We start from the raw sequence: 14,990 nt of genomic DNA on the forward strand, positions 1-14,990 counted from the left end.
GCCTGTGGCTTTGGAGTCATATGCAAGAAATCATTGCCAAACCCAATGTCACGAAGCTTTTGCCCTATGTTTTCATCTAAGAGTTTTATTTATTTTTTATTTTTCAAAATATTTATTTATTTATTTATCTGGTTGTGCTGGGTCTTAGTTGCAGCAGGAGGGCTCCTTAGTTGCAGCATGCATGTGGGATCTAGTTCCCTGACCAGGGATTGAACCTGGGCCCCCTGCATTGGGAGCACAGAGTCTTAACCACTGCGCCACCAGGGAAGTCCCTAAGAGTTTCATAGTTTTAGTTCTTACCATTAGATCTTTGATCCATTTTGACTTAAATTTTGAGAATGGTGTTAGGTAAGGGTCCACCTTCATTCTTTTGCATGTGTTTATCCAGCTTTCCCAGTACCATTTGTTGAAAAGACAGTCCTTTTCCTATTGAATGGTCTTAGCACCCTTGTCAAAAATCATTTGAGCGACTTCCCTGGTGGCACAGTGGTTAAGAATCTGCCTGCCAATGCAGGGGACACGGGTTCGATCCCTGGTCCGGGAAGATCCCACATGCCGCGAAGCAACTAAGCCCACGAGCCACAACTACTGAGCCCGTGTGCTGCAACTACTGAAGCCCGCATGCCTACAGCCCAAGCTCCGCAACAAGAGAAGCCACTGCAATGAGAAGCTCATGCACTGCAATGAAGAGTAGCCCCTACTCGCCGCAACTAGAAAAAGCCTGTGCGCAGCAACAAAGACCCAATGCAGCCAAAAAAAAAAAGAATCATTTGACCATATATGTGAGGGCTTATTTCTGGGCTCTCTGTTCTATTCCATTAGTCTATATATCTGTCCTTATTCCACTACCACATTGTTTGATTACTACAGCTTTAATAGTAAGATTTGAAATCAGGAAGTGAGTCCTCCAGCTTTCTGGTATTTTTTTCAGGATTGTTTTGGCTATTTAGGGTTGCTTGAGATTCCATATGAATTTTAGGACTTTTTCTATTTCTGCAAAAAATTGTCTTTGGGATTTTGCTAGGGATTGCACTGAATCTTGACCACGCTGGGTAATATTAACATCTTAAAAATATTGTCTTCCAATCTATGAACATGGGTTGTGGTTACATTTGTTTATGTCTTTAATTTCTTTCAGCAATGTTTTGAAGTTTTCATTGTACAAGTCTTTCACCTCCTTGGTTAAGTTAATTCCTAAGTATTCTTTTTGATGCAATTATAAATGCAATGGTTTTCTTAATTTCTTTTCTGTATTGTTCATTGTTAGTGTATAGAAATGCAACTGATTTTTGTGTGTGGACTTTGAATTCATTTATTAGTTCTAATGATTTTTTTGTGGAATCTTTAGGTTTTTCTACAAATAAGATCATATCCTCTGTCAACAGAGATAATTTTACTTTTTCCTTTCCCATTTGGATGCCTTTTATTTCTTTGTTTAATTGATCTGGCCAGAGCTTCCAGTACTATGGTGAATAGAAGTGGTGAAAGTGGGCATCCTTGCCTTGTTCTTAGATGAAAAGCTTTCAGTCTTTCACTGTTGAGTATGATGTTAGCTGTGGGTTTTTCACATAAGGGTTTTTAGTATGTTGAGGTAGTTGCCTTCTATTCCTAGTTTGCTGTGTGTTTTTATCATGAATTTTGTCAAGTGCCTTTTCTGCATCAATTGCGATGATCCTTTTTTTCTCTTTCATTCTGTTTATTTGGTGTATTACACTGCTCAATTTTCATATGTTGAACCAGCAAAAGTTAATAAGGATTAATGTGGGACTTCCCTGGTGGTCCAGTGGCCAGTGGTTGGGACTCCGAGCTTCCACTGCAGGGGGCATGGATTTGATCCTTGTTCGGGGAACTAGGATCCTACATGCCTCATGGCTCAGCCAAAAAAAAAAAAAAAAAAAAAAAGAAGGACTGGTGCTAGCTCTTCTTTAAATGTTTGGTAGAATTTACCAGTGAAGCCCACATGTCCAGGGCTTTTCTTGTTGGGAGGCCTGATTACCAGTTCAGTCTCCTTACTAGTTATAGGTCTAGGCAGATTTTCTATTTCTTAGTAGGTTTTGTGTTTCTAGGAATTTGCCCATTTCATCTAGATTATCCAATTTGTTGGTGTACAATTGTCCACTGTACTCTCATATAATCCTTTTTATTTATGTAGAACTGCTGGTAATGTCCCCGCTTCATTTCTGATTTTAGTTATTTGAGTCTTCTCTGTTCCTCAGTCCATCTAGCTAAAGGTTTGTCAAATTTTGTTGACCTTTTCAAAGAACCAACTTTTGGTTTCATTGATTTTCTTTATTATTATTTCTTTATTATTGTTTTTCTATTCTCTATTTCCTTTATCTCTGCTGTAATCCGTATATTTCCTTCCTTCTGCTAGGTTTGGGTTTAGTTTGCTCTTCATTTTGTAATTCCTTATGTTATAAAGTTTGATTGTTTATTTGAGATCTTTCTTATTTCTAATGTGTTTATAGCTGTAAATATAATTTTTTAAAAGTCAAATTACACAGAAAGATGAAAGGAAAAGTTCTACACCCATTTCTCTAATTCCCAGAATTAGTCACTATTAACTATCTAGCTATTTATCAAACTAACATTATACGGTGCTTTACTCTGTGCTACAGTCTACTAATTTATCTTACTCCCTGTAACAACCCTATGCAGTAGATACTATTATTATCCTGATTTAACTGATAGAGAAACTGAAGCAGAAAGAAGTGAAACAGCATGATGAAGGGAATACAATAGTGGCAAAGCCAACATATGAACTCAGGCAGACTACTCTTGCTTATACATAAAAAACAAATATGACCATATTAATTGGTAATAATATTAATCACTCCTCTGCATCAAACGCTCTAATTCAATCAGAATAAAGTCCAAAGCCGTTTTCATTGTCTGCTAGGCTTCTTATGAGCTGGCCTGCTTCTCCAACCTGATATTTACCACTTACTCCCTGGGTCTCTATATCCCATCTACATGTGTCTTCTCTATGTTCCTTAAACCTATCAGCATTATTCCTGTTTCATGACCTCCTTCACTTGCTGTTGGTTTTGCCTGGAATGCACTCTCACCAATCTTCATACAGCTGGTTCCTTCACATCATTCAAGTCTCAGCCCAGATGTCACCTTAGGGAGGCCTTCCCCAACCCCCTACCTAGAATAGATCCCTCTTCCATCACAGGTCACTCTCTAACCCATGACCCCATTTTATTTTCTTCACAGCCCTTACCAATGTCTGAAATGATCTTATTTCTTTTTTTTTTTTTTTTCTTTTTAAATTTTTACTTATTTATTTATTTATCTATTGGCTGCATTGGGTCTTTGTTGCTACGCACGGGCTTTCTCTAGTTGCAGCGAGCGGGGGCTACTCTTCGTTGCGGTGCATGGGCTTCTCATTGCAGTGGCTTCTCTTGTTGCAAAGCATGGGCTCTAGGCACACGGGCTTCAGTAGTTGTGGCACGCGGGCTTCAGTAGTTGTGGCTCGTGGGCTCTAGAGCGCAGGTTCAGTAGCTGTGGTGCACGGGCTTAGTTGCTCTACAGCATGTGGGATCTACCCGGACCAGGGATCAAACTCGTGTCCCCTGCATTGGCAGACAGATTCCTAACCACTGCACCACCAGGGAAGTCCCTGAAATGATCTTATTTCTTTATTGGCTCTTTTATCATCTGTCCTCTTTCACCTGAAACATAAGGCATATGAGGCCAGAGGCTTTGTCTGTCTTATTCCCCATGGTCTCTCCCAATGCCTTAAGCAGTACCTAGCACATAGTAGATACTCAAATATTGGACTTTATTTCAGAAATCCTCTTAAACATGGCTAGTAGTGTAGACTTAAAATCTATTTTAAATTTCTATAAGATGAATGAGTATTTATATTGGAAACTTAGAAATAATTCAAAGAAAAAAGATGAACATAAAAATCATGCAATATTCCACTGCCCAAGGATAACCAGTGTTGATTTTTTTTCTTTATAAATTTATTTTATTTATTTATTTATTTTTGGCTGCATTGGGTCTTTGTTGCTGTGTGCAGGTTTTCTCTAGTTGCAGCAAGTGGGGGGAACTCTTCGTTGCGGTGCAAACCTTCTCTGTAAGTTTCTTAAACTCGTGACCTCTCTTGCCTCAGTTTCTTTAACAATAAAGTGGAAATAATGATAATACCTCTTTCATAGGGAGGTTGTGAGGATCAAAGAGAAATACATGAAAAGTTCTTAGAACAATGTTGACATATAGAAAACAACATAACAAACACCTGTGTACCTACTATCTTCATAACAGACCTTAACCTTTTGCCATATTTGCTTCACTTTTTAAAAAAATTTATTTTATTTATTTATTTTTGGCTGTGTTGGGTCTTCATTGCTGCACGCGGGCTTTCTCTAGTTGCGGCGAGCAGGGGCTACTCTTCATTGTGGTGCGCGGGCCTCACATTGCGGTGGCTTCTCTTGTGGCAGAGCATGGGCTCTAGGCACGCAGGCTTCAGTAGTTGTGGCACGTGGGCTCAGCAGTTGTGGCTTGCGGGCTCTAGAGCGCAGGCTCATTAGTTGTGGCGCGTGGGCTTAGTAGCTCCGCGGCATGTGGGATCTTCCCGGACCAGGGCTTGAACCCGTGTCCCCTGCATTGGCAGGCGGATTCTTAACCACTGCACCACTAGGGAAGTCCCTAGGAAGTGTTTTTAAAAAGATTTAAAAAGAAAGTGTTAGAAGGTTGATTACACTTGCTTTTAACTTAGGATATTGTGCTACTTAAGGAATTGCTTAGAGATCTGTTCTAGAATCTCTTAATAACTAGTGATGGAAGCTATCAAGTTATATCTTTCCAATGGATTCTAACTTTTTTTTAAAATGAATTTTATTTATTTATTTATTTGGGCTGCGTTGGGTCTTCATTGCTGCGCACGGGCTTTCTTTAGTTATGGCAAGTGGGGGCTACTCTTCGTTGCAGTGCGCGGGCTTTTCATTGTGGTGGCTTCTCTTGTTGCGGAGCACGGGCTCTAGGCGCGCGGGCTTCAGTAGTTGCAGCACGCGGGCTCAGTAGTTGTGGCTCACGGACTCTAGAGCGCAGGCTCAGTAGTTGTGGCGCACAGGCTTAGTTGCTCCGCGGCATGTAGGATCTTCCTGGACCAGAAACCGAATCTGTGTCCCCTGCATTGGCAGGCAGATTCTTAACCACTGCGCCACCAGGGAAGTCTCGGTGTTGATGTTTTGTTGCATTTTCTTCTAGCACAATGGTGTCCTATTGTTTTAATTTATATTTCTTTGATGATAGGTGAGGTAGAACATTTTTTTCATTATACTTATCAGCTATTTATAGTTCTTTTGTGATTTAGCTCATCCTGTCCTCTGCCCATGCCTCTAGTTTAATTCTTCATTCAGGTATGAGCTCAAATTTTATCTTAGAAAGGTCCTCCCTGATCACCTCTTCTAAAGCATATTTCTACCCTCACCATCCCCTGCATTTTTCATCAATCCACCCTGTTTACAACCTATATAAAACACACCACGTTCTGTAATTACCCTGCTTATTTATTTATCTATCAACTGTTTATGTTCCCCATCCCTCTGGAATAATGTGAGACTCACAGGGAAGTAATCTTATCTATCTTAATCACCACTATTTTCCTAATAACTAAAACAGTGTCTGGAACATGCTGGGAATAGGGGATTTATAAACATCTGTTGGATGAGTGAATCAACGCATACACAATTGAAGTATTTAAAATGTCCTAAAGTTCTAGTTCAAGAATGCTCTTAACAATGCTTTAATTTAGTTTAAGGTAAAATCAGAGAGCACCATAAATCTGGACTGTTTATTCATAATGTCCATACCTGATTGTTGGGCTTGGTCGATAAGCATTTTCCAAAGTAAAGAGTTTCTGTAACACAAAGGCTATTACATGCGGGCCCATCAATAACTCCAGTCTTGTACTTGTCACACTAAAAACCAGGAAATAAAAAAGTAGTTAATAGAAAAATGTTCATAAGAAGAAACATATTAAAATATTTGCAAACTAAGCAATTGACAAAGGATTAATCTCCAAAATATACAAACAGCTCATGCAGCTCTATGTCAAAAAAAACAACAACCCAATCAAAAAATGGGCAGAAGATCTAAATAGACATTTCTCCAAAGAAGACATAGAGATGGTCAAAAAGCACATGAAAAGATGCTCAGCATCACTAATTATCAGAGAAATGCAAACCAAAACTACAAAGAGGTATCACCTCACACCAGACAGAATGGCCATCATCAAAAAGTCACAAACAACAAATACTGGAGACGGTGTAGAGAAAAGGGAACCCTCCTACACTGTTGGTGGGAATGTAAACTGGCACAACCACTCTGGAGAACAGTATGGAGGTTCTTTAAAAACTGAAAATAGAATTACCATATGATCCAGCAATCCCACTCCTGGGCACATATCTGGAGAAAACCATAATCTGAAAAGATACACGCACCCCAGTGTTCACTGCAGCACTATTTACAATATCCAAGACGTGGAAGGAACCTAAATGTCCATCGACAGAGGAATGAATAAAGAAGATGTGGCATATATATAATGGAATATTACTCAGCCATAAAAAATAATGAAATAATGCCATTTGCAGCAACATGGATGGAGCTAGAGATTATCATACTAAGTGAAGTAAGTCAGAAAGAGAAAGACAAATATCATATGATATCACTTACGTGTGGAATCCAAAAAAGAGATACAAATGAACTTATTTATAAAACAGAAACAGTCTTACAGATATCAAAAACAAACTTAATGGTTACCAAAGGGGACAGAGAGGGGAGGGATAAATCAGGAGCTTGGGATGAACACACACACACTACTATATATAAGATAGATAACCAACAAGGACATACTGTATATAGCACAGGGAACTCTACTCAATATTCTGTGATAACCTTTAAGAGAAAAGAATCTAAAAAAGAATGAATATATGTATATGTATAACTGAATCACTTTGCTGTACACCTGAAACGAACACATTGTAAATCAACTATACACCAAGAAAATTAAAATTTAAAAAAGAAGAAACCTATTAAAGACACCATAAAGAGATATCTATATTCTTTAAGAGAAAGTCCTATGATGAAAAGAATTCAGGCTTTGGATCTGGACAGACTTGGATTTGAATACAAGCTCTGCTCCTTACTAGCTATATAATGATGAGAGATCTTGTTGTGACTAGGGTGTGCATAGAATTTTGAAACCATTTTTCCCACTTAGCGTGGCCTGAGATGGTATGGTACCTACTCTCTGTGAGAAGGTAGGCACTCAATTTTTTAAAATGGCTCAATTTTAAAATAAAAAATAAAGTTTAAAATACCGAAATATTTTAAAATAACAAAATTAAGTCACCTCTGTCATCTTGTCATCTTTGATATTGCGCCAAAACAAGAAAAAGAGAAAAAAGATGGGAATTCCCTGGCGGTCCAGCAGTTAGGACTCTTAGCTCTCACTGCCGAGGGCCTGGGTTCAGTCCCTGGTCAAGGAACTACGATCCTACAAGCCGTGTGCCACAGCCGAAAAAAAAAAAAGAAACCAAACGCTTTGACAAAATAAGGTACCAGTGTAACCCTAAGTCACAATAAATGAGGATGGCCTGCAAAATACAGTGAAAATTACACCAGAGTACAGAAGGATGCTGAGATTAAATACCTGCTGTGACCTCAGTTCTCAGACAAAGTTGGCGGAGCACTGAGTAGGTGGTACACCAGAGGAACAGAACCATCACTCTGGTTTGCAATGAAAGTTTAAGGGGCACAAGCTGTGGGAACTTCTAAGGACTCTATCTGGCATCGTAAAGTAGCGGGGCAAGGCAGTGCTGATTGATAAAATCCTTAAAAATGTTATCTATGTTGGAGGCAGTCTGTAAATAAAATAAGGGTTGGGAGAGACTATATTATGAGTATCTCTGTAGTTGCTGGGGAGATAGACAGGCTAAACCAATCTGTGTGAGTGTCTCCGTCTCATCTTTTCTTCTCTTTCACACACACCCACACACACACAAACAAACACACACACACAAACTCTGGGCCACAGAAGTTTCACCACTTGCTCATTTCACTGTCCCAGTTGCTTCTTGCAAATAGTGGTTGAAGAACTCCTTTCATTCAGTAATGAGTAATACTCAAAAGAAAACAAGCAGGAGATCTATACAGCAAATGTACAAGGAAAAGGAGGAAAGGAATAGGAAAAGGACATGTCAAATAAAGAAATTTTCCAGAAAAATACTGCCATGAAGCACACCAAACAAATAGTTATGAATTCAAAGGACTTAATGAAACAGTTTAAAATAAGGCCCCAAAGCAGAAGACATAATGAGAGACAAAAGAAGTAAATGTAAAATAAGCAAGCAGAACTCAAAAATGAAGAAAAAGAAAAAAATCGAAGAAATTGAAGTCACATTATGAATGGGGAAAAAAGGGGGGGGGCAGACAAAAATAACAACATAGTAAGACTTATGAGGGCTAGGTTGAGAAAAGTGAGCAAAATGAAATGGAAATTTAAAAAGAACTAAAAAGAATTTGAGATAAAATTATAGATATAGAAGACAAAGGCTATCCAGCATGTCCATAGGAGGGAGAATAGAACACGTAGAACAGAAAAAATAATCAAAGTAGAATTCAAGAGAACTTCATGTAAGTGAAAGAAGTCTTTAATCTACAGATTGAAAGGACACACACTGTCCCAAGGAAACTGACACAGAATGACCCCTGTGACATATCCCACTGAATTTTACTGGACTTCAAAAATAAATAATTCTTTGAGCATCCAGGCAAAAAGATCAAGACACTTTTAAGGGGAAATAAATCAGATTGGCCTCAGATTTCTCCATAGCCACATTCAAAGGTAGGTAACAGTGGTGCAATGCCAGCAAAGTTTGAGAAAGGAAGTGTGAGCTGCCTGTGTCCTAATTTTCTCATTTGTAAAAGGGGAGGTACCTACTACTTGATTTATAGCATTATTATGAGCTATAATGGTTTAATGAGGATAGATCATCTGTGATTTTAATAAGTGCTCAGAATAGCTCTTCTTATTCTCCATAGCCAAACTTTCTTTCAAGTAAAAGGTGTTAAATGTTTTTGAACATGTAAGGATCAGAAGATAGAATTCCCATTAGCAACTCTTGAAGAACTATAGAGAATGAATTTTAGGCAACCAAGAGATGAACAGAGAAATTGAACATGTAAGCCAGTTGAAATGTAGGACTGGGATGAAAACAACTATGGAAATCTATTTCATAATAATTGTTAATATAGTATATGGTAGCTATTAGATACTTACCATATGTCAGGCACTGTTCCAGTGCTGTACTTTTATTATGACAACAGCCCTGTGAGGTAGAACCTATTGTTATAGCCATTGTAAAAATAAGGAAACAGAAATAGCTATTAAGTAACTTGCTCAAGCTACAAAATGATAAAGCCAAGATTCCAAACTAGGCAGTCTGGTTCCAGAGCTCCTTCTCTTAATCACTACTGTATATTGTTCAGAATGTTAATATTATAAATTATACCAGTAAAAGTAATAAAATTAACAAGAACCAAGAAGGAGAGATGGAAGATGAGAGACAGCAAAAGGATGTTGATTTCCTTATCTTCATTATTTTTTAAATGTTTATTTTATTTATTTATTCCCCTCCCCCCTTTTTTTTGGCTGAGTCGGGTCTTAGTTGAGGCACATGGAATCTCTGTTGAGGCATGCAGGATCTTTTCGTCACGGCGCGTGGTCTGCTTGGGTTTCTCTCTAGTTGCGGTGTTGGGCTTCTCTCTAGTTGTGGCGTGCGGGTTCCAGAGCACGTGGGCTCGGTAGTCTGTGGCACGCTGTCTCTCTCGTTGAGGCACACAAGTTCAGTAGTTGTGGCATGTGGGCTTAGTTGCCCGTGGCATGTGGGATCTTAGTTCCTCGACCAGGGATCGAACCTGCGTCCCCTGCACTGGAAGGTGGGTTATTTACCACTGGACCACCAGGGAAGTCCCTGATTTCCTTATCTTTAATATCCAAGGTCAAAAGATAATATTAGGCTTCCCTGGTGGTGCAGTGGTTAAGAATCCGCCTTCCAACGCACGGGACACGGGTTTGAGCCCTGGTCTGGGAAGATCCCACATGCCTGCCAATGCACGGGACACGGGTTTGAGCCTGCCAATGCACGCCTGCCAATGCACGGGACACAGGTTTGAGCCCTGGTCTGGGAAGATCCCACATGCTGTGGAGCAACTAAGCTCGTGCACCACAACTACTGAGCCTGTGCTCTAGAGCCCACGAGCCACAGCTACTGAAGTCCAGGAGCCAAAACTAGCGAAGCCTGCGCACCTAGAGCCCGTGCTCCGCAACAAGAGAAGCCACCACAATTAGAAGCCTGCGCACTGCAACGAAGAGTAGCCCCTGCTCGCCACAACTAGAGAAAGCCCGTGTGCAGCAATGAAGACCCAACGCAGCCAAAAATAAATAAATGAATAAATAAATTTATAAACAAGATAATATTTATATCTTATAAATCAAATAACAGAGACAGAAGTATAATCAAAAGTATAGAGATGACTAGTTGAAGAACTAATAATAATAATATATTAATTAAAATTAGGTGGAGTAAAGGAGATGGGATAGATGGAAGTATAATAATTTGTCATTGCTTGTAGTGGGGAATAAATTGATATGGTCTAAAGCAATACAGGATAAAGTATACTTTTAAAAGTAATAGTACAAGGCTAACCACTAGAAGAGCTAAAATCTGAATACAAACCTTCCTAAATTATCAAAAGGAACACGTGTAAAACACAGAAATATATACCCTCTAGAGAAAGATACAAACCAAATGAATCCTTAAAAACAAAGTAGGTCATAAAATGTGATACAGAACTAAGACATATCTATAAATGTCAATGGGATAAGCTTACCTATTATAAGAAAAATATCTTCAGAAAACAATGTCAAAAAAGTTGAAAATAAAAGATGGTACAGGTATACCAGCCAAATGCAAAGAGAAAAGTTAAGCCACAGTCTTATACCAGATGAGGTTGAATTTTGGGAGGTGGGGGGGAGCATTAACAAGGCAAAAAAGAAAAGCTCTTTATAATGTTAAAACATATAATCCACAATGAAGATATTATAATACTACAGTCATGAATTTCTATAAAGTAAATAAAGTAACATCAAAATTGATTCAGTGAAATCTATAAGAAATAGAAAAAGAAATAAACAGAAAGGCATTAGAAGTAGGAGACCCTAATTTGCTTTTCTTAGTCTATGACAGATAAAAAAGTTTACAAAAAAAGATACAGAAGAACTCAATAATCTAATAAGGTAGATCTAATTGCCCTGAGAACAAACAGACCTTTTCAAAAGCCCATGGAACATTTACAAAATTACACCAAAACCTCCATACATTCCACTAAGTAGACATGGCAGAAGCAGTATGCTCCAATCACAATATGATAAAATTTGAAATTAACAAAAAAATCTACCTGGAAAATTTTAAATGTTCTTTTAATTCTTAAGTCAAAGAGACAGGCTAAATTGAAATGTTAAGCAACTGGGAAATAAAAAATAATAATAAAAAGAATTTAGGGACTTCCCTGGTGGCGCAGTGGTTAAGAATCCGCCTGCCAAAGCAGGGGACACGGGTTCGATCCCTGGTCCAGGAAGATCCCACAGCCTGCAGAGCAACTAAGCCCGTGCGCCACAACTACTGAGCCCACGTGCCACAACTAGTGAAGCCCATGCGCCTAGAGCCCGTACTCTGCAACAAGAGAAGCCACTGCAATGAGAAGCCCGCACACTGCAACAAAGAGTAGGTCCCACTCGTCACAAGTAGAGAAAGCCCGCTCTTAGCAACAAAGACCCAATGCAGCCAAAAATAAATAAACACATTTATTAAAAAAAAATTTTTTTAATATCAGAAACTAAAGCTAAAACTAGTGATAAAATTAAAAAACTAGAGAAGAATGCAAAGTCTTAATTACATTAATAAACAATACAGAACAAGACAAATGAATTAAAAAATCAAGAAATTAGAAAAAAAATCTAAAGAAAGCAGAAAGAAGGAATTAATCAATACAAAGTGAAAAGAAAAGGCTATGGCTATGTTTCTGTAACTGAGAGAACTTCTCTAATCTTCATCTCCTATTCTCTGCTTTAGATCTTCTTGTTCTTTTCTGGTTTCTGCAATTACCTTTTGTTTGCTCTTTCCCAGAATTTTCCCTGTCTGTCTGGTTCTCTTAGTCTGATGACATTATGCTGCTCATAGATCAGTCTTGCCCACTTCTGGCTTGGACAATGCAACCTATTAGAGGGACAATGCAACCTACTAGAGGGTTGCAATGACTGGGCTTCCAATGATTGGGCTTCCTCTTGTGTGGGATAGGGGCTGAGGATAATTTCTTGAGCCCTTCACTTTGGGGGCATAAATTTTTCATGATCCCAAGCAAATAGCCAAAGCACAGTGGGCTCTGGTATTATTCAATACTTGGAAAGGCCAGCACAGGCTCCTCAGACCTGCCCACCGGGTCCCCCTTCCAACACTTGCCACAGTTTTCTCTGAGGATAAGGATAGCCCAGATAGAGATCGAGAGTCCTGCCCACGTGTAGAGTTAAATACCAATACCTAGGATCTGTTGCCCTTCAGCTATCACTAGCAGAAGCTCCTGGGTGAGCCCTTGACCATGGCTCCTTTCTCCTTTAGACTGGGTTGCAACCAAGAATATTAGGTTTCATCTTCATAGGAGGAGCAGAGCAATCTAGTTCCTGGACTCAAGTTTGTGAGGGACTACACGGGGAGACGCTCAATACTTTCTTGCCCAGGTCAACCTCTGTGGATTTTTAGGAAATGCAGAACCATCTGTTTCGTATCAGATGGCCAGCAATTTCACTGGCATGTTTCTTCACTGAGGCAAAGGTGGTGGGACTTCTTGGGCCTCACTCAAAAGTGAAACCTCCTGCAGGTATAGTTTAGGGTTTCTAAGGATTTTAGATAACATAGACCAATTTGCTGACAACAAATAAATAAGAAATCAACAAAATAAATAATGTAAAAATAGACACAGACATGTTTGGAAACAAAAAAGCACATCTCTAAATAATTTCTAGGTTAAAGGAGAAGTCACAAGGGAAATGCAGAATATTTAGAACTGAACAACAACAAAGGTATACATATGAAAACTTGTGGGATGTGGCTAAAGCAGTTCTTAGAGGAAAATTTACAGCTTTAAATGCAATGATGAAAAAATAAGAGACTGAAATAAATAGTAAACATTCAACAAAAGATGTTTTAAAAAATCACAATAATAACAATAAGAGAATAAACCAACCCCCAGAAGAAGAAGGAGGAGGGGGAGAGGGAGGGGAAGAGGGGAGGAGGAGGAGGAGGAGGAGAGGAAACAGCAGAAATTAATGGGAGGGACTTCCTTGGTGGCACAGTGGTTAAGAATCCGCCTGCCAATGCAGGGGACACGGGTTCAATCCCTGGTTCGGGATGATCCCATATGCCACAGCTAAGCCCATGCACCACAACTACTGAAGTCTGCGTGCCTAGAGCCCGTGCTTTGCAACAAGAGAAGCCACCACAATGAGAAGCCCGTGCACCACAACGAAGAGTAGTCCCCGCTCACCGCAACTAGAGAAAGCCCACAGGCAGCAACAAAAACCAACGTAGCCAAAAATAAAAAAAGAAATTAATGGGAAAAAAAGATCAGCAATGCCAAAAGCTAGTTCTTTGAAAACTTTAACAAAAGAGATAAACCTTTAGCAAGACTGATCATTGAGAAACAGAGGATGAACAAATAAAGATTATCAGGATAGAAAGGGTAGTGATAGTGAATAATGTAAACAACTCTGGCAATGCATTTAAAATGAGCAATATGTCTAAAACAATAATAAAAAGTGATACCAGAATAGAAAATCTAAGACTAATAAACATTAAAAAATTAATCAGTAACAAAAAATCTTTCCCTCTAAAAATATCAGGTCAAGGTATAGTCTAGGAGGACTTCAAGGTGCCATCCAGGATGCAGTGCTGTTTGTAAGAGTGGAAAATGATTAATAACATAAATGTCCATCACCAGGAGAATGGCTGAGTAAATTGTGGTATATTCATACAATGCAATACTATACAGTAATTAAAATGAAAGAACTCAGCCTATGCATATCAACACAGAAAAATGTTGAAAACATAATATCAAGTGGAAAAAGTTGCAGATTGGTATGTGCAGTTTAGTGCCATTTATTAAAGTTTAGAAACATGCAAAGCAATACTATATATTGTTTATGCACCCATAAACAATTAGTGAAAGTATGAAAACATGATGGCAAGAACTCACACCAAATTCAAGATGGTGTCTACCGCTGGGGAGGAAGAAGGAGACTACCAGGGAGGGTAAAGAGAGCTTAACTGCACTGCCATGTTTTTTCTTTTTAAAAACGAAGCAGGGGCTTCCCTGGTGGCACACTGGTTAAGAATCCGCCTGCCAATGCAGGGGGCACGGGTTCGAGCCCTGGTCTGGGAAGATCCCACATGCCGCAGAGCAACTAAGCCCGTGCGCCACAACTACTGAGCCTGCGCTCTAGAGCCTGTGAGCCACAACTACTGAGCCCACGTGCCACAACTACTGAAGCCTGTGTGCCTAGAGCCCGTGCTCTGCCACAAGAGAAGCCACCGCAATGAGAAGCCTGTGCACTGAAATGAAGAGTAGCCCCTGCTCGCGGCAACTAGAGAAAGCCCGTGCGCAGCAACGAAGACCCAACTCAGTCAAAAATAAATAAATAAAATAAATTTTTAAAAAAATGAAGCAAATATGGCAAAAGGTTAAGGTCTGTTATGAAGATAGTAGGTACACAGGTGTTTGTTATATTGTTTTCTACATGTCAACATTGTTCTAAGAACTTTTCATGTATTTCTCTTTGATTCTCACAACCTCCCTATGAAAGAGGTATTATCATTATTTCCATTTTATTGTTAAAGAAACTGAGGCAAGAGAGGTCATGA

General features: G+C 39.2%; 1 protein-coding gene across 1 annotated transcript in view; it reads right to left on the minus strand.

Moving 5' to 3' along the window:
* The window catches only part of DIPK1A (divergent protein kinase domain 1A), a 132,955-nt gene that overhangs the window by 4,423 nt on the left and 113,542 nt on the right, over positions 1–14,990 (minus strand). Inside the window, exon 3 of the mRNA XM_057547191.1 lies at positions 5,826–5,933. Within this exon, the coding sequence (XP_057403174.1) occupies positions 5,826–5,933 (108 nt within the window). The remainder of the gene's footprint in view (positions 1–5,825; positions 5,934–14,990) is intronic.

This window comes from Balaenoptera acutorostrata, chromosome 1 (genome assembly GCF_949987535.1).
Source record: "Balaenoptera acutorostrata chromosome 1, mBalAcu1.1, whole genome shotgun sequence".
NCBI lineage: Eukaryota > Metazoa > Chordata > Mammalia > Artiodactyla > Balaenopteridae > Balaenoptera > Balaenoptera acutorostrata.